The 17,794-nt window shown below is 53.8% G+C and overlaps 1 protein-coding gene across 5 annotated transcripts in view; it reads left to right on the forward strand.

The window, feature by feature from the left end:
* Positions 1 to 17,794, forward strand: part of SPECC1 (sperm antigen with calponin homology and coiled-coil domains 1) — a 97,958-nt gene that overhangs the window by 14,947 nt on the left and 65,217 nt on the right. The window contains exon 1 of one of the 5 annotated variants that reach the window (XM_084822937.1): positions 5,604 to 5,789. The exons of the other annotated variants lie outside the window; for them this stretch is intronic. Coding sequence (XP_084679063.1) covers positions 5,750 to 5,789 — 40 coding nt within the window. The 5' untranslated portion in view covers positions 5,604 to 5,749. Of the gene's footprint in view, positions 1 to 5,603; positions 5,790 to 17,794 lie in introns of those variants that run through there. 5 annotated transcript variants of the gene reach the window in all.

The following is a 17,794-nucleotide window of genomic DNA, read 5'->3' on the forward strand; positions in this document are numbered from 1 at the left end:
TTGAGTCGGGCGGGGGGGGGGGGAGTCAGGATTAACTGACAGTGAGAACGCTCTCTCCGCCACCCCACCCCACCCCACCCCACCCCGGCGCGGCTGCATTGAGCTTCCTGCTCCAGTCCTGCAGGTGGAAATACTCCCAGAGAGCTTGCTCGTGGCACGTTCAAACCTTCTTGCTCCAGCTCGTGCGCACCGCTTCTCGCAAAGGAAACGTGCGTCTGCACGCGTTTGCCAAGCGCCTGTCTCTGCTGGAATCAATGCAGCTGGCACTTGACAGTGAGAGTCAGAGTATTGATAGTTCGTCTGCACCAGCTTTCCCCAACCTGGTGCCTCCGGAGGTGTTGAACTGCAACACCCATCATCCCCGGCTGATATTGTATTTATTGATTAGAAGTATTTTTATGCTGCTCCTCAGCCATAAAGGCTCGCAGAGCGGCTTACATATAGTCAGTTAAACCAGATGGTCCCCTGCCCTGCAGGCTTACAATCTCAAAAGACACAGCACACAAGGAAAAAGGAATGAGGAGGGAAGAGGAAAAAATAGTTTTAGCAGGGCTGGTGGAATGGCCCTGCTCTTCCTCTCATCTCCCTCAGTGCAGCCTGCTGGAATGGCTGCTAATGATGTTAATCACTGTTATTATTACTAATGATTACAACTAATAATTAATTGAAAACAATTCATACAATAAATAACCTTTCCTTTTAAGGCACGGTCAGTTTATCGGGCTAAGCTCCGGGCATGTCAAAGAAGGGGAGGCTGGTTAGGAGAGCCATTAACTTCTCTGGGAGAGCTTTGCACCCTGCATGCTGTGTTCATACATGGCGGAGCAGCGTCTGTTATTTACGGTCTGTGGCACCAGGAGCAGAAACCTGCGCTCAAGGTCACTCACCCAGATGTGGGGAAGGGTTGCACCTGGGGGCACGTTCGACCTTGGTGTTCTCTGCAGCGTCTCCTCCTTCTCGAAGGATAACTTAAAACAAAACAAAACCTAGACTCAGCTCGCAGCCCCCAGAGAGGTCAAGAGAGAACTCTTGGGTTTTGTTCCTGTTGGTCCCTCTCTCCTAACGACATTCTATTACTTATTTTATTTTTATATTATATTATTTATTTATGTTTTTAATGAAAGGCGAACGGCAATAATAAAACCTGGACGCCTCTGCGCGCCGTTGAATTTCCCCATAAAATGCAGACAGGCGCCCAATTAGGACCGAAGCAAAGGCAAAGATTCCCTTTGAAGGCCAGGCTTTGCCAGCCCTCGGGGGTGGGGGTTCCGCCACCTCCGCCCCGACAGGGTCATGGTTTGGCAGGGTCTGTTTCTTGCGATCCGCCACATCAAAGGGGAACGCCGGGCCAGGGAGACAGGCACCTTTTGGCTCCGCCAAACTGCCTCTTCGTTCTTCCCTTACCAGATGCAGATGGGGGGGCACGCGCTAATGAGGCCGGGGTTTGGGGGGACTTCCAGGGGATGAGATGCATATGGGATTCCTGGTGGGGGGGCTGTCCATGCGAAAGGAGGGGAGATGTTTTGCGTCTCCTTCTGAGCTGTGGTGGGTGGTTTACAGCAGGGAACTGGGGACGCCATGGTGCTCAGGCGCTGTTGGACTGTGACTCCTGTGCTCTCTGACCAACGCTGACCGGGGCTGATGGGAATTGAAGTCCAATAACCCCCGAGATGCCCCGTGTTCCCGGTGCTGGCTCCAGGATTTTGAGGGCTCTTGGGCAAGACACCCTCAGCAGGTCCTGCCCCGTAGCGAGATTCCCTCCTCCTCACCATGGTCACCACCATGGGCGCCAGCCGCTCTTGCTCGTCCTCCTCTCTGTGCCCCTGGCTCGCTTGCCAGGCGGGGAGCCGGGGAGCCAGGAGGCCGCGGCCTCTGCTGCTGCTCCTTCTCTCCCCCTCAGTCGCCTGGGCCAGAGCGGGAGGCAGCAGGTGCAAAAGCAGGGTGCAATGGCGAAGAGGAGGAGCGAGTCCAGGGGGCTCTTCTCAGGGGGGCCCTGCTGGGGCATGGGCCCTTGGCGGGTGCCCGACCAGGCCAGCTCTTGAGGCCAGCTCTGCTTCGTCCCACCTCTGGTTTCCAGAGCTCTGGAGGGCAGAGGACCGAGAAAACAGCCGCTGATGCCTTGATTCCTTGACTCTGATCGTGGAGCCTCGCTAGCCCACCTGAGCATCCTGTTTCCACAGCAGCCAGCCCGATGCTTCTGGGGAAGCCCCAAAGCGGGGCCTTGAGGGCAGCAGCTCTCTCCGGCTGATGTTCCCTGGCCTATGGTCTTTGGTGGGCTGCTGCCTCTCCACATGGGGGCTCTGTAACGGCCATTGCGCCGAGAAGCCCTGGATTGGCCTGCCCTCTCTGTGAACGGAGGAAGGTCCAGAGCTCAGTGGCGGAGCCCCTGCTTTGCATGCAGAAGGTGCCAGGCTCGGTCCCCAGCATCTCCAGTTTAAAAAACTATCAGGTTGCCTGTGATGGGGGGGACCCCTGGACAAAACCCCGGAGAGCCGCTGCCAGTGTAGATGAACAAAGAGTTTGTCCTGAAGAAAGCAGCTTTTGCGTGTATTTGTCTGGTCCCCTTGTTGAAGCTATGTTAAGCTGGTGGCAATCTTCCCCGAGTGCTGGCTCCCCCCCCCCCCGCTTTTCATTTAGTGCTGTATCTTTTAGATTAGAAGCCTGAGGGCAGAGACTGTCTTATTATTAATCTTTGTGAGCCTCTCCAGGATCCCCCTTTTTTTGGCTGAAAAATGGGGTAAAACTGCTACAAATAAATCATGAAATTCAGTCCTGCGTTGACAGAAGGTGCCGTGCGTGGCAAGAGCCTCGGAAGCGGTCATTTGGCACTGTGCGCAGGCAGGATCAGCGTGCCCGTGGCCTCTCTCTCCCCCCGCCTTGGTCGCAAATGGTTCCTGGCTCTCCACCACACTTTGGACACTGTATGCCATGCGCCCTTTAACAACAACAATAAGAGGGTGTTTTAATGCCTCTATTTGTTATTTTAGGGTACCATGTTTTAATATCGTCTTTCATCATTTTATACCAGAAGTCCTCCAGGGACCATGTTGGGCGGCCTCGAGCAACATAATTGCATTAAATGAACTTGGAATAACAAAGAGCTTAGAACAACGAGAATGGCTCCCCCACACACAAAGGTTGGGGGGGGGGAGCCATTCTCTCTTTCAGCTGGGCCTCCCCTAGATATCTATAGTGTTGGCATTTCGCGCTTGCCCAGTGGAGGTCCATGCCAGCCGTGAGGATTTGCATTTGTGTGTGTGCTCGTCAGGAGGAGGTGAAATAGGAAACCTCTTGGAGTCCTAATGCCTTGGTTTGAGCAACATGTTGACAGATAATTGGCACCAGCCAAATTCCACTGGGGAAAGAGGCGTTGGAACCAAGATGTCAACAGAGATCAGGACATGCCCTTTCTGGGGCTGGGGGGGATGGGACACCTTCGAACGGGGTGGGGGGGGAGCCTCCCCCCGCCGATACGGCTAGTCCTTTATTTGCAGTGCGGTGTCTTGAACAAATACCTTGATTTTCAGCACTCTTCCATGTCGCCAGCAGCAGGCGGATGTTGGTTCTGCTGACTTGTCTTGGAACCCAGATAACTGCGTTATACAGAGTCAGCCCCTGGGTCCAGCTAGCCCAGTATTGCCGACACTGACTGGCAGCAGCGGCTCTCCAGGGCTTCAGGCGGGAGTTTTCCTCTGCCCTGCCTAAAGACACCGGGGATTGAACCTGGGAACTTCAGCATGCAAAGCAGGGGCTCTGCCCAGCTGGGCTACTGTCCTTCCCCTAAAGTAAAGATTCCAGTCCTCATGATTCTGAATAAAGGGCTGATTTAAATAGGTACAGAGGAAGCTGCCTTTGACGGCATCAGACCAACCAACTCCAAGATTGTTGGCCTGGACTGGCAGCAATGGCTCTCCAGAGTTTCAAGCAGGATTCTTTCCTAGCCCTACCTGGAGATGCCGGGGATTGAATCTGGGGCCTTCTGCATGCAAAGTGTGTACTCTTTGAGCCACAGCCCCCTCCCACAAGTGCCAAAAGGGCTTGGTGGTGGGCCAGCTGGGTTTATTTCTGAAAAGGGGAAAGGAGGAGAGAGGCGGTCCTTCAGAACAGCTGCCTGGAGCTCATGACTCAGGGATCCTTGTTCAGCTGCCTTGGAAATAAATCCAAAGAAGTTACTAGCCCTCACGTTGCTTGCCAATGCACACTTGTGTATGTCAAATGTCACACATTTTTGTGACTACTTCTCCCCTTCCTCATTGTTTGGTTGTATTTTTGTTGTTGTTGTCGAACCCTGATTTCCACAATGACATTAGGAACAGAGATGTCTGCTTTTACATTTATTTTTATTGATTGATTACATTTCTAATCTGCCCAATGACTAATAGTAAATGGAAGCAGTCTTCTTTTTTTATCCTGGCTATCACTTGAGAATACTTTGTTGGGAGAAATGCCGTTGCTTCCTTAGCCAGCATGTTCGTTTGCAGATGCAACAACAGTATAAGATTTGGTCACGTGGAGTGTTGGCGGGGACATCCCTGGTCCTGGGATTTACCTGCCTGGTCTATCCCAAGCCCCCTTTCTTTTTAATGTCAATAGTTGCTTAAAACAAAACAAAACAAAACATGCCCAACATGTATTAGAGGTATTCCTTCTTCTTGCACAGCAGAGGTGGGCAACTTGTGGCTGTCCAGATGTTTGAGACTACAAGTTCCATCAGCCCTCATCAGCCATAGTCAATGGTGAGGGAATGATGGGAGTTGTGGCCTTCCAGATGTTTTGGCCTACAAGTGGGCTGCGCCTCTTATAAACCACCCTTCACTCTGGTGCCCTCCAGACCTTTTGGCCCACAACTCCCATCAGCCCTATTCAATATACTCCCATTGTTGTAGGCCAAAACATCAGGAGGGCCACAAGTTGCCCACCCCCGCTGTAACCACCACAACACACAATTGCTTTTACTGACATGTACAAGATTATTTATTAAGGACACGATCCTGTGCATGTCTAGACAGAAAAAAAAGCCCCACAGCAACTCCCAGCATTCCCCAGCCAGCATGGCTAGGGAATGCTGGGAGTCGCAGGGCTTTTTTCTGTCGAAGTATGCACGGGCTTGTGCCCTAATTTGTTTATTGCCAAGCAACGTACAAGTTTTATGGAACGATTAAACACTCGGCTGTTGCCGCTGTTGAATTCATTTGTTTTACACGCCATTCACCTTTCGGCAGAAGTGGCGGCCAAGGCAGCGTCGTTATCAGCGAAAATGACTACGGCCGCCGCCGCGGGGCTCCCGCAGCCCGCCGCGCGCAAGCCGGTTCCTCTGCCCCGCCCGCTCGGCACGAGGGGCAGAGGGGCCGCGCGCCCCGGCCCGCCTGGCGCTCCGCCCCCGCGGCTCGGCCCCGGGGCCCAGGCCCGCGCCGGCCCTGGCCCTGGCGAGGCGCGCGGCCCCGGCAGGTGCCCCCGCCGCCCGCGCGCGGCCCTCCGCGCCGAGCGCCCTCTCCGCGCTCTTCTCCCAGCCGCCGCCGTGCGCGCCGCCCGGCCGGCCCCGCGGGGCGGGGCGGGGCGGGGCGGGGCGGGACAGGACATGCCTCCTCGGCGCAGCGGCGGCCGGAGCGGGCTGTCCGCGGGGCCGGCCGCCTCGGAGGGACTGCTCCCGGCTCTCGCTGGCTCCGGCGGGGAGCCCCGCCGCCGCCGCCGCCCTCCGCCCGCCAGCGAGGGATGAAGAGGCCGCGGGGGCCGTAGCGGGGCGCGCGCGATGGGCAACCAGCCGGCGAGACCCGAGGACCCGGAGCCAGGTCTGTGGCGGGCGGGCGGCGTGCCTGGGGCTTCGTCCGGCTCCGCTGGGCCTCGGCAGGTGTCGGGCGACCGAGCCCGCGTTCCGCGGCCGCAGGCAGAGGCGGTTGGCCCGCGCCCGCGGCCCGCTCTGGCCATGCCCCCGCGGATCCGGGAGCTGGCCAGGGCGGGCGGGCGCCCGCCTGGGGCCCGGGCGCCGTGCAAGCCCCCCTCGCCAATGGCCCGCCGCGGCCGAACGGCGGGGGCGTCTCGGGCACCGGCTGCGGCGCCCTTCGTGGGGACGCGGGGAACGGCGTCCGGGGGCCTCTCTCCGGAAGGCGGGCGTTCCCCGGCCGCCCTCCAGCCCCGCGGCGCCCCGGCCCCAGCGATGCCCGCGCCGCGCCGCGCGGGACGGTGCTCCCCGGGAGCTGGCGGCTCCGGGGTGGCCCCCCAAAGAGAAGGTGAGGCAGCCTTCCGTGACCCCGGCGCCCTCCGGACAGTGGGGCCCCACTCCCGCCCGCCCCGGCCAGCGTGGCCAAGCGTCAGGCGCGCCGGGGCGCGTGGTCCAAAACGCCGGGGAGGCGCCGGGGCCGGGGGCGCCGGGCCGAGGTGTCGTCCGGAGATGCTGCCGCTGCTGGTTTGGCGGCCGCGCCGGCGGCGAACGGTCCGGGCGCGTTTCGAAGGGGAGCAGCGCCCGGGCGCGCGGGGGCCTCCCCGGCACCCTCGGCGCTGCCAGAGGCGCGCGGGGGCCGCTTATCACGGGGCGACGCGCGGCTCGGCGCCTGGCGCGGCCGCCGCCGGCCCGGCCCCTCCCGGCAGGTGCTGTGCCTGGCCGCGCGCCCGTCACCGGCGGCGGCATCCGGCCGTTCGGAGGGCGGCCCTGGGGAGCCGTCGCCAGGCCCTTCGGCACGGCGATGCCGACCCTGCCCTCCGTGCGCGCCCCCCCGCCACCATTGTCCTCCGGGAAGGGCACCGCCATGCATGCTGAACAGCTTTGGGGGGAAGGGAGGGGCTGTGCCTCCGAGCCCCCAGGAGCAGAGGGAAGAGGCGTTTGCTCGCTATGCGCGGACACCCCCCCCCAGCAAGCGCCCAGGACACGGACACCCCCCCCCCCCCAGCAAGCGCCCAGGAGCTCAGCCCACGTGCAGGGGACGACGCATGCCTGGCCCTTTTGCAGCCTGGTTCCTTCGGGGTGGGAAGATTCTGGAGGAGGGACCCTGCACTGATGGGTCCATGTTGGCGATGGCCAGAAGGAGTTGAACCTAAGAAGAGCCCTGCCGAATCAGACCAAGGGTCCATCTAGTCCAGCATTCAGTTCCCACAGTGGCCGACCAGTTGCCCAGGGGGACCCACAAGCAGGACAGGAGTGCCACCGCACCCTCCCGCCCATGTTCCCCAGCAACTGGTGTACCTAGGGAGTCCTTCCCAGATGAGGGTGGGGGATCGGATGGGAAACAGTGGGGACATAGGAATTTTGCACTTGATAAGCGTTCTGTGGCGTTGTCCTGTTTCTCTTTTGTGAGATGAGTTCCGGTGAACTGAACACCCCTCATTAAAATATTCTCTCTTGGGTAGCCTCATCGTTGCAGCAACTGCACTTTTTTACCCCAAAAGTGGCCTGCTCCCCCCCCCTTTTTTTTTTTAGAATAAAAGGATCTTTCTCACTCTCATCCCATTTAAAGGTAATGACACCCAGCCCCTGGGATGGGGAATTGTAGCCCCTAGCAGGTCCCCTTAGCCCAGAAGAGAGAGGCTGTCCGAACCAAGAATTCTCTGGCTCTGACCTGCTTTGTGTTCCCTACAAGAATGGCATCTATCAAACTTTGGTGGTTTGGGGCACGACAAATGCCCCTCCGTTTTCGAGGTGTGTGCCTGTGCATATGTAAAATATCTGCACGCATCTCAAGATCACAGCTCCTATTTTTGTCAAAGCAAACCCGCTAAGCTTGCTTGCACCAAATATTTTCCTGTGTTTTCTGTCCATGACCCTCTTCCCTCACCTGGGCCCATTTTGCTCTTTTCTGGCTCGGTCCATCTCCCTGCCACCTCAACACATTCCACTGCTGACTTCTGTCTCGTGAGTAGCCCGCGATTTTCCAGTGTCTGGTCACACTGGCCTGCCTTGCAGGGTGGTTGTTGCAAACATTGCCAGAATAAAATCCTTTAAGGACTTTGATTGCATGGGGAAAGTGCTCAAGAAATATTAAGTAGTATTATGAAGTAGGATAAGGGAGAGTAGAAGAGAAAGGTATAAACCAGATTCAAGAAAGCTATGCTCAAAACAGGTTGGGGAAGGGGTGTGTCTTTCTAAAATGGAGCTTTCATGAATAAGTCACACAAATAAGAGATATTAAAGCAGCAAACATCTCTTTCTGTGCGTACAGATTCTGGACTAGTTAACAAAAGTGTTAAAAAGGCCCATCCTCCACATTTTGAGCGTGGGCTGCTGCTACTTGAACCTGGGTCTCTGCTCCCTTCTCCCATAATATCATGCTATCCTGAAAATTGCTCAGAATTGCTTCACGCATTTTTTTTTCTTGGCAATCCTTTCAGTACCAGCAACAGCCTTGCAGGGCAGGCTAGTATTGCTAGAATTGTTAGTTTCACCCAGTAATCCTTTCAGTGCCAAAAACGACCTTGCAAGGTAGGCTAATTTTGTTAGCCCCATTATTACAGATGGGGAAGCGGGACCGTGTGTGTGTGTGTGTGTGTGTGTGTGTGTAAAGCCTAATCAGAACGAGGTTTCTCTGATGTCACCAAGCAAGTTCAAAGCTCAGGTGGCAGTCATACTGGAGTTGCCCCAGCTCATGCTCTTAACTATTGTACTACACCACCGTGGCTGTACCATGGTTTCTTTCCTCCCTTCAACGCTCTTATCTATCCTTCATAAAAATTCCATTCCCTACTTTGATCTTTAGGTTGGCATATTCAGAGCTGCCTTGCTGGATGGGGCCAAAGGTCTTCCTGGCCCCAGTGCCTTGTTTCCAAACAGAGGCCAGCCTGAGGCCTCAGCTCTGACGCTCCCTGTGTCGCTAGTCCTCAAGCATCTGGGATCTGGAGATAGCATGGTGGTCGTGGCAGGCTTCTTCTAGACCGTGCTTAGTTTTATCTGAAGGACTCGGGGCGAGGGGTCGGTGTGCAATAAACAGTTTGGGAAGGGGGTGGAGGGTGCCTTACCTCCACCCCCATCACAAAGAGGTCCCAATCAGGAGGTTCAAACTGCTTCCAGATTCTGCAGTCCAGATGTTTTGCCTGTGCTGGCCCCTCCCAGTTCAGGACCTGGGGGAGGGGGCTAGAACTGGTGGGTGGAAATGGCTGGGAAGAGGATTTTGGGTGAACATTATGGTGAGGGTTTTTCTGCAGCAGAACAGGGTGCCTTGGGAGGTAGTAGGATCTCTTTCGCTGGAGTCATTTAAGCCGAGGCTGGATGGTTGTCCGTCAGGGATGCCATAGCTCAACCTTCTCTAATCTGGTACCCTTTAGATGTGTTGAACTACAAGTCCCAGCATGCCCCAACCAGCCATCTGGAGAGGAAGGCTGCTGTAGCTGCATCCTGCATCGCTGAGCCCAAGTGGGGCTGGAGTAGATAACCACCAGGGGTCCCTTCCAACTCTAGGATTCTCTGTCATACCTGGCAGAGCCCGCTTAGCTGCCTTTCCTCGCCAGCTTTTCACTCTGTTATAAACATGTGCAAAAGGCTGGGAAGGTGTTCCCTGTTGCAACAGCTCCATGTCTGCTTGCTCGAGTAGGCTAGGGCACCTCTTGCCAACCAACTTTTCCAGGGGCGCTGTCACGCTGGGAAACTGCAAAAGCAGGCGCAAATTGCCTCCGACAGAGGGGGAATCGCCTGAGGGGAGTTCTCAGAAGCCAGGCCGCAGCACACGGCTAACCCCACGCCCTCAGGAAATACCTGTGACGGGTTCTGCTGGTCCTTGGAATTTGAGCATTTGCAGCTGGGGAGGGTGAGGCTCCGATTTAAACTGCTGAATCAGGGTGTGTACGTGTGCGTTCGGCATCTTTTCCAGTTCCGTGTCCAGCTGCCGGGTGCTTGTGTCTAAAAGTGTCTCAAAGGGACAGCACAAGGAACCGCCTTGCTAAACGCATCTTGCCCAGTGTTTTGTTTTTCCCCGTAGCAGCCAGCCAGGTACTCCTGGGTGCGATGGGGAACCAATCTCTCCCCTGCCCCCAGGATCAGGTATTACCAAGGTGCCCTGCCTTTGTCCTTGGAGGTTCAATTGAGCCATTGTGGCCTTGGATGGGCCGTTCTGCCTAGGTCTTGGTGGAAGTCATCTAAGCCGGGAATCCACCAAACAGTTGGTGGTTGGAGGGAAGGGGGTGGGGCCAATGGAAGGGGTGGGGCCATTTGGGGAACACCAGAGGGCCAGATGGGTATCCCAGAAGGGCCAGATTTGAGCCCCTCTACAAGGAGAAGGGGACGGCAGAGGATGAGATGGCTAGATAGCATCACTGATGCAATGGATATGGACTTGAGCACGCTCCGGGAGAGAGCGCAGGACAGGAAGGCCTGGCGTGCTATGGTCCATGGGGTCACGAAGAGTCGGACACGACTGAACAACAACAACACCCATGTGTACCTGCCAGAACCTTCAGAAGCCGCTTCAGTTCATTTTCATTTCTATACTGCCCAATAGCCAAAACAGTCTGGGTGGTTCACAAAATGTGCAGTCCAAAAATGCAGCATAATCAAAACATAATCTAAACTATTTCACGTGGCAAATTGGAAAAAAAAACACCCCAATTTAAAACAGCGTAAAAACAGGTACGATTAAATACCGGGACTTGTTATGTGGGTGTAGAGGGAAGTCGTAACCTGGCACTGAAAAGATGACAATGTCGGTGCTGAGCAGACCTTGCTGGGGAGAGCGTTTCACAATGGGGGCCACCACCAAGAAGGCCTTCTTGCTTGTTGCTGAGCTCTGGACCTTCCTCAGAGGAGGATCATGGAGGGGGGGCTCAGATGATGATCGTAGCGTATGGGGACGTTCATGTCAGCCATGCACTCTGCCCCACCAGTGAGAGCTATTGAGTAGCAGGATCAAGGGCTTCACTGTGTTGGCCCCTCATCAGTGGAATCGCTTCCTCAAGGAGATATGCAAGGTCCCTTTTTTGTGGGTGTTTTGAAGAGCCCTAAAATCTTTTGATTTCCAGTACGCTTTGGGGTGATTTCATGGCACTGTGTTCTAAGAATGGTTTCATCTGCTGCTGTTACTTTAACTTAGGGCGCAATCCTATGCATGTTTAGACAGAAAAAGTCTTACAATTCCCAGCATGCCCCCACCAGACACTTTATTTCTGTCTAAACATGCATAGGGTTGCACTCTTAATTTCCCTCCCTTGTTTGAACAGCTTGTAATGCTACTATATTGTGTTTACGAAGTACAAATTGGCCTGGAATCCGATCCGGCTAGGTGAATTCCTTCAAATCATCTTCCCCATCCTTTGGACTACAACTCCCATCACCCCTGATCATTGGCCCTGCTGGCTGAGGCTGATGGGGTGTGTAGTCCGAAGCTTCAGGCCTATTACAAACCACTTTTGTTTTCTCCAAACACTGTTGACTTTCCCCCAACAACAAAAAAGGACCCAAGTGCTTTAGCAAAGCTTCTCTAACCCCTTCAGTTCACTCCTGCTTTTCTGTACCTTTCCCAGTTCTGCAGTTTATATCCTTCTGTTTTTGTGCTGGGTGTGTGCGTGTGCGTGCGTGCACGTTCACGCACCGGGGATTGGGGCAGCCCATCCTCAAGAGTTCATGGTGGTGTGTCGGGGGGGGGGGGGCGGGCAGGTGAGTGGGATTTTCTGGCCCTGCCTGGTCTGATGAGCCACCCTTTGCCTGGCAAGAGAATGAACAAAAGTTCCCGGGGCTCTTTTGTAACAGGATGTGAGTACCAAATGCAGCATCCCGACTGTGTGAGTCAGGAGTTGCCTGTCTGGGGACAGAAATGTTGGATGGAAAAAAGGGCCCAATACAACTCCGCTTTCTTAGTTCCAGAACCTTCCATCCCAGTGCTGAGATTCGGCCTCGGGACGCGTGTAGCAATCTGAGAGGTTTTTGGCCATGCGCAAAATCATTTCCTTTTGCCCGTGAAAGCAAACACTGTGAAAGCACTCAGCTTTTTTTTTTTAAGAAATAGAGGGTTTCGCATGTCCTGAGCACACCCTGTCCCGTCTCCGTAATCCTTGCAAAAGTAGCCCGTTTCTCGTGCAAGAGGAACCACGACACTAAAACCGGCTCTCGACTGGAACTCGGCAAGAGAGCCGGTTTTAGCCTGGGCAGACTCTTTCTCCATCTAGCGCAGGGTTGGCTACTCTGACTGACTACTGGATCCTTTTACTTAGAGGTGCCACGGATGGCCCGGGGCCTTCCACATGCAAAATGTCAACCCAGAGTACGAGCTGAGCATGGGTCACTGTTGGATCATCAGTTGTCATTACATGCAAACCGTGCACTACAGTTTAATTATGGGTTGTTAACCGCAAACAACTCAGGAAGAGAGCCCATGTTTTGTCTGGTTGTGAAACTGGGTTGTTCATGGTTAACAACCCAGAGTTAAGCCATAGTGTGGCATTTGCATGTAGTGACAACCCACGATTCAGTGACAGCCCGTACTCAACCTGTAATCTGGGTTGTTACATGTGAACCAGGTCTATTTGGCACCTCCCCCCCCCCCCTGGACATGTTGGAATTCCAGCTCCTGTCATTTTATGGTTTCCTGGCTTTTGTGCTACCCGCTGCCCCGCGCCCCCCATTCTAAAAGGTTGAAATGCTTCTCCTAACTCTTAGTTACTGGCAGGAAGACCTCTAAGCTAAAGTATCCTGGTATTTTTTTTTTTATTTTTGCCTCTGGTCTCGCCCACCACTGGAATGCGGTCCCCAAGAGGTTCTCTGATGAAATCCAGCCCTTGAATGAAAGCGCTCCAATGCCCCTGATTCACAACGACCCCTTGAGGTAGGTCCGTTTGAGTATCCACGCGTTGTGGTAGGAGCCAAGGTGGGGGAAGACATCATGATGTGTCTAAGGGCTACCAGTCAGTTTTTGGAAGAGGCAAAACTCGTAGTATGGGCTTTTTAAATTTGTGGGCCAGTCCCTTAAAGACTATGCTTACATCCATTCCCTAGGTGGCTCTTGTAAGCGAGTGAAGCCATGTGATGCTGGGGTTGGGGGCTGAGGGGAGAAGAGAGCAACCCCCCCCAACCAAAACTCACTAACCTCTCTGATCTAGCCAGGCGGGGAGAGGTGCTTTGCTCTTCCCAGAGCCCCAGATAAAGCCTGCAGTTGACTCAGGAGTGTCAGCAGTTCCTCCCCCCACTCCACATTGATGGACATTTTCGTAGGCTGGGACTCTATAAACCACTTCCGTCTGTATGACTGCTTGTCTGCTAATCCAAGAAGAATTCAGACGATGAGACTGGGAGGGAGAGAGACCAGGGTTGCAGGGGTGCCTGTGAACCTCAGAAGCTGCCCTCTACAAAGTCAAATTATTGGTCTGTCCAGCTCAGTTGTGCCTGCTCCCCAGGGTCTCAGGAAGAGAGGGGTTTTCCCCATCCCCTGCAACCTAATCCTTTATTTTAAGCTGGAGATGGCAGGGCTTGCACTAGGACCTTCTGCATGGGAAGCCCTGTGCGGTTGGTTCTTCGTCCAGTTCCTTCAGTGGTTACCTTGTAAGTTCCTTCGACAGAAGAGATGCTGCATATCTTATTTCTATGGGAGGGAGGGAATTTGGTGTGTGTTGCAGGGAGAACCAGAGAAGGGAAAGACGCTAGTTAAATCCCATATACTAACAGTGAACTCATTCCATAAGCACAGATGTTTCTGTATGTATGTATGACATTTATATATCGCCCAGAAAGCAGATGCCCCCAGGTCTGTCTTGTGGTCATAATAAATCCCCAAATAACTGTAAAATAACAACAGAAACTATGAATACAACAATGACAATAGCAAAGTATGAGAATGTAAAAAATCGCAAAAGTCTTAAAAGGGTTCAAATGAATAACGAGAGCAACTGATGGACAGTTCTGTACCCAAACTGTCCCGCCCACACATGAGAGGGGAGCTATCGGAAGCCTTGGGGGCGAGCTCAAAGTTTGCAGAAGTGCAAAAATATTGAGGGAGAGGAGAAAAACCACAGATAGCCCAAGGAGGGCCGAGAATTCTCAGTAGCCACAGAATGTAGAGGGGAAATGGGAAACCAGAGGTGGGAGTGGAATGGCGTAACCAGGCCAAGGGCGCAGCTGGCTGGCCGGCATACTGAGCAGGAGCGCTAGGCATGGCAACATTTTGTTCCACTCACTCCGATCAAAGGGACAACGAGAACCAGAGGAGGGCAGAGACACAGTGGGCCCGGACAGCTGATAACCAGCTGATAATGGGACTGTCTCCCCCGCCCCCGCGCCCCCCTCCCCAGGGCTTTCCATTGTTCTGCCTAATCTAGAAGATTGCAAAGGGGGAGGAGGGTCGCATGCCAAAGCAAAACCTTTTCTCATTCCAGGGTGTTTGTTGTGTCAGGCCTTTACACAGCCTTTTCCCAACTCAGCACCCTTAAAATGTATTGGACTACAACTCCCATCCCCACCAGCCAGCATATTACACTGCCTCAGTGTTTCTCACCTCTTAAATGGGAGCCATCCTTGGTTGCCTCTGGCCAGGTCTGTTTGGCCGCACTGTAGATTTGTATAAAGACATTCCAGTATTGGCAATTTTACTTTTGGGCCCTTTCCTCCTGACTCCCTACGTGAAGTTTGCCTCCCCCCCTTTTCACCTGCTGGGTTGACACTTTCATCACGCTATCCACCCTGACCCCTGGATCTCTGGCTTATTCCCTTCTGTGGGCCTGTGGAAGTTTCAATCCCAAACTTCATGCTGGGATTGAGAAGCAAGCTGCTCCAAGAGAACTGCAAGGCTGTTGTGAGAAGTCAAAACTCTTAGGAGCCCAAACCATCCACAGAGGAGGTTGCCCGCAGCGTCTCTGTATGAGTGCTCTGACTCTTTCCAGTCCTGTGGAAGGAAGGGGGAGGCCATAGGAAGCAATTTGAATGATTGAATTCTTCGACCCCGAAGTCGAGACCCGGCAGGATCGCTTGCCTTTTGGAGGAGCTTGCCTGTCACTTCTCTGCATGAAATGCTGGCCGCCCCCATTCCAGAAGCATGCTGGAACAGGATCTCAGGCAGAAACAGAGGGGCACCCTCCTCGCAGAGTGCGTGCGCTTAATAGCCTTTTGCAGCCTAACAGTTTTAATTTGAGATCCTGCTCTGTATTCTAGGTGACCTGCGCAGTGGGGGGAGATTTCAATGCCTCAAGGCTGCGGCATTTACCCCTGGGCTTGTTCTTTGTTGGTAGCCGCAGCAGCTCCCATTTCGCCCTGGAGGCAGAATTTCTCCCATCCTTTTTAATCAACATCCCTTAATGACATTGGATTGAGCTGCTCAGTGGGAAAACCTTGGCCAGAAGAGTGCTGGGAGGAGGTTGATTCTTCCGTGGGTCAGCCAGTGATGGCACCAGAAGAATAAGTGAGTGAGTGTGTGTGTGTGTGTGTGTTACATACATACATAATGAAATCTGGGGATAGGCAAAGCACAGGGCTTTATTCCCCCCTCCCCCATGTCAGGTTTCTGAAAGAGAAATAACAGTGCATTTTTCATCCTAAATGTATTTTCTCCAAAGACAGACCTGTTGATTTTTGGTGGGGCAAGCATTCAGGTAAGCACCCTAAAGGTTGTTTATTTCGATTTCGAGATGATGATGATGATATTACTATTCTTGAATTTTGGTTTTAATTATTATTATTAAATGTACAGACCACCTTTTCTTCCTCTTGCAAGGAGCCGAAGGTGGCTTACATGATCCTCTCCATTTTATCTTCACAACAGCCCTGAGAGGGAGGTTGGGCTGAGAGTCGGTGACTCGCCCAAAGTCACACAGTGAGCTCCATGGCCGAGCGGGGACTCGAACCTGGGTCTCCTCTGTCTCAGTCTGACACTCTAACTACCACACCACGCTAGTGCTGCCCGCTGCTATTAGTAACATTCCTTGTATATCAGTTGACATGATAAAATCTCCAAGGGGTAGAAGTCGCCCCATCCATCCTCCTCCTCATGATGGCGATCACTCGTGACCGAGTAAGATTGTCTTCCAGAGACAGAGTCTTAGCTGTGGGTCTGCAGGTGGCTGTGAACGCCGATTCTGGTTCCGCACAGCCTCCCGCAGCGAGGACAGAGGTTCCCAGGTGGAAGGCGGTCACGGTGAGGGTTTGCTTGACGCGCCTTCTGCTGGGCTCGTTTCTCCCTTTCGCCCTGTACTCGCACTTCTTCAGAGTCCATAGCGCCTTTAATACAGGCTGACCTCCAGCTGGAGCACTCATGGGTTAGAGCGTCCCAGTTCTCAGTGCTTCTGTTACACTTTTTTTAGATTAGCTTTGAGAACATCTTTAAATTTCTTTTGCTGCCCACCAATATTCCGTTTTCCATTCATAAGTTGGGAATAGAGTAGCTGCTTTGGAAGACGATGATCAGGCGTTCGAACAACATGGCCGGTCCTTATTTGGGTTTTGAACACCAAACCAGGAACTGGGAATAAGAAACTGGGAGCCAAGAAGGAGCCTGCTTTTGACTTTTGATTCAACACTGAATTAAATCTTCCCCAGCCGGGCGCTGTCTGGGTGTGCTGGCAGGGAACACAATTCCCATCACCTCCAGCTGTAGTCCAATGCATCATGAGGCTGGGGAAAGGCCGTGTCAGCGGCTTGTTCCCAGATCCTCATTCGAAAGCTCAAAGCAGAGCAGGCCGAATAAAGCCCCCCAGTATCGTACAACTCTGTGGTGGAGAGATTCTCCTCTTTGACCCGCACAAGAATGTTATCTGGTCAAAGGTGTTGCATTTCTGTGCAAAGCGCTTTCACCTGCAACGACCCGCAGGCCACCCTTACGAATAAGGAACTGTCTTGTGACTACGGTGGTGAAGAGGCTTTCCTAGAACGGCGCCCCGGCCTTGAAAAGAAAATTCGGGGCCATGTTCCTGTTGCGCCTGCTGCAGTTTGCACCAGGGAGGTATCTGTTACTCTCTCCGGCGTCAGCATCTTTGCATCTCGCCTCTCGCAGGGCCTTTTTGGGCCCGTCCCTGCAATCCGGGTTGCCTGCAGCCTGGTGTTCTGCGTCACGGGTGGGGCACTCAGCTCTCTGCTTCTGTGGCGTAGTGAAGCCTGATGTAATTGCTTCTGTGGGAGTGGTGTGGACAATAATTAATCTCCTGGCACTGAGATTGTTTTCCTGACAGGCAGAGGGAAAGGGAGAGAAACTTCACCTCCGACCAAGCCCTGCTAATCATTTTCTCCGGCAAGAATCAAAACGTAGACGGTGCCAACTGGATCTAGGATTCCTGGAAATGTCACAGAATGCCTCAGGATACCTTTAGGTGGGGGAAGCTTCAATCCAGGGTGTTCCCGCTGGTTTCGGGGGCGGGAGGCTGGCCTTGATGGTGTCACTGCTCAGCTGTCAAAGTGGAATATTTTACAAGAGTTGCCGCCTCTGTGGACAGAAAAACATTATGATGAATATAAGTAGGAAGTGCAATATAGTTGTTAGAGTGGTGGATTTCTAGACCAGGGCAGAGAGACCCAGGTTCGAATCTCCCTGCTCTGCCATGATGCTTTCACAGGGTCCCTTTGTACTGGTCCCTCTCAGCTTAACCTAGAATCATAGAATCATAGAATAGTAGGGTTGGAAGGGGCCTACAAGGCCATCGAGTCCAACCCCCTGCTCAATGCAGGAATCCAAGTCAGAGCATCCCTGACAAATGGCTGTCCAGCCTCGTCTTGAAGGCCTCCAGTGTGGGAGAGCCCACCACCTCCCCAGGTAATTGGTTCCATTGCCGTATTGCTCTGACACTCAGGAAGTTTTTCCTGATGTTCAGTCGGAATCTGGCTTCCTGTAACTTGAGCCCATTATTCCGTGTCCTGCACTCTGGGATGATCGAGAAGAGATCCTGGCCTTCTTCTCTGTGACAACCTTTC

Source organism: Heloderma suspectum, chromosome 16, assembly GCF_057233095.1.
Source record: "Heloderma suspectum isolate Gila_16-S chromosome 16, 16-S_ref, whole genome shotgun sequence".
Taxonomy (NCBI): domain Eukaryota; kingdom Metazoa; phylum Chordata; class Lepidosauria; order Squamata; family Helodermatidae; genus Heloderma; species Heloderma suspectum.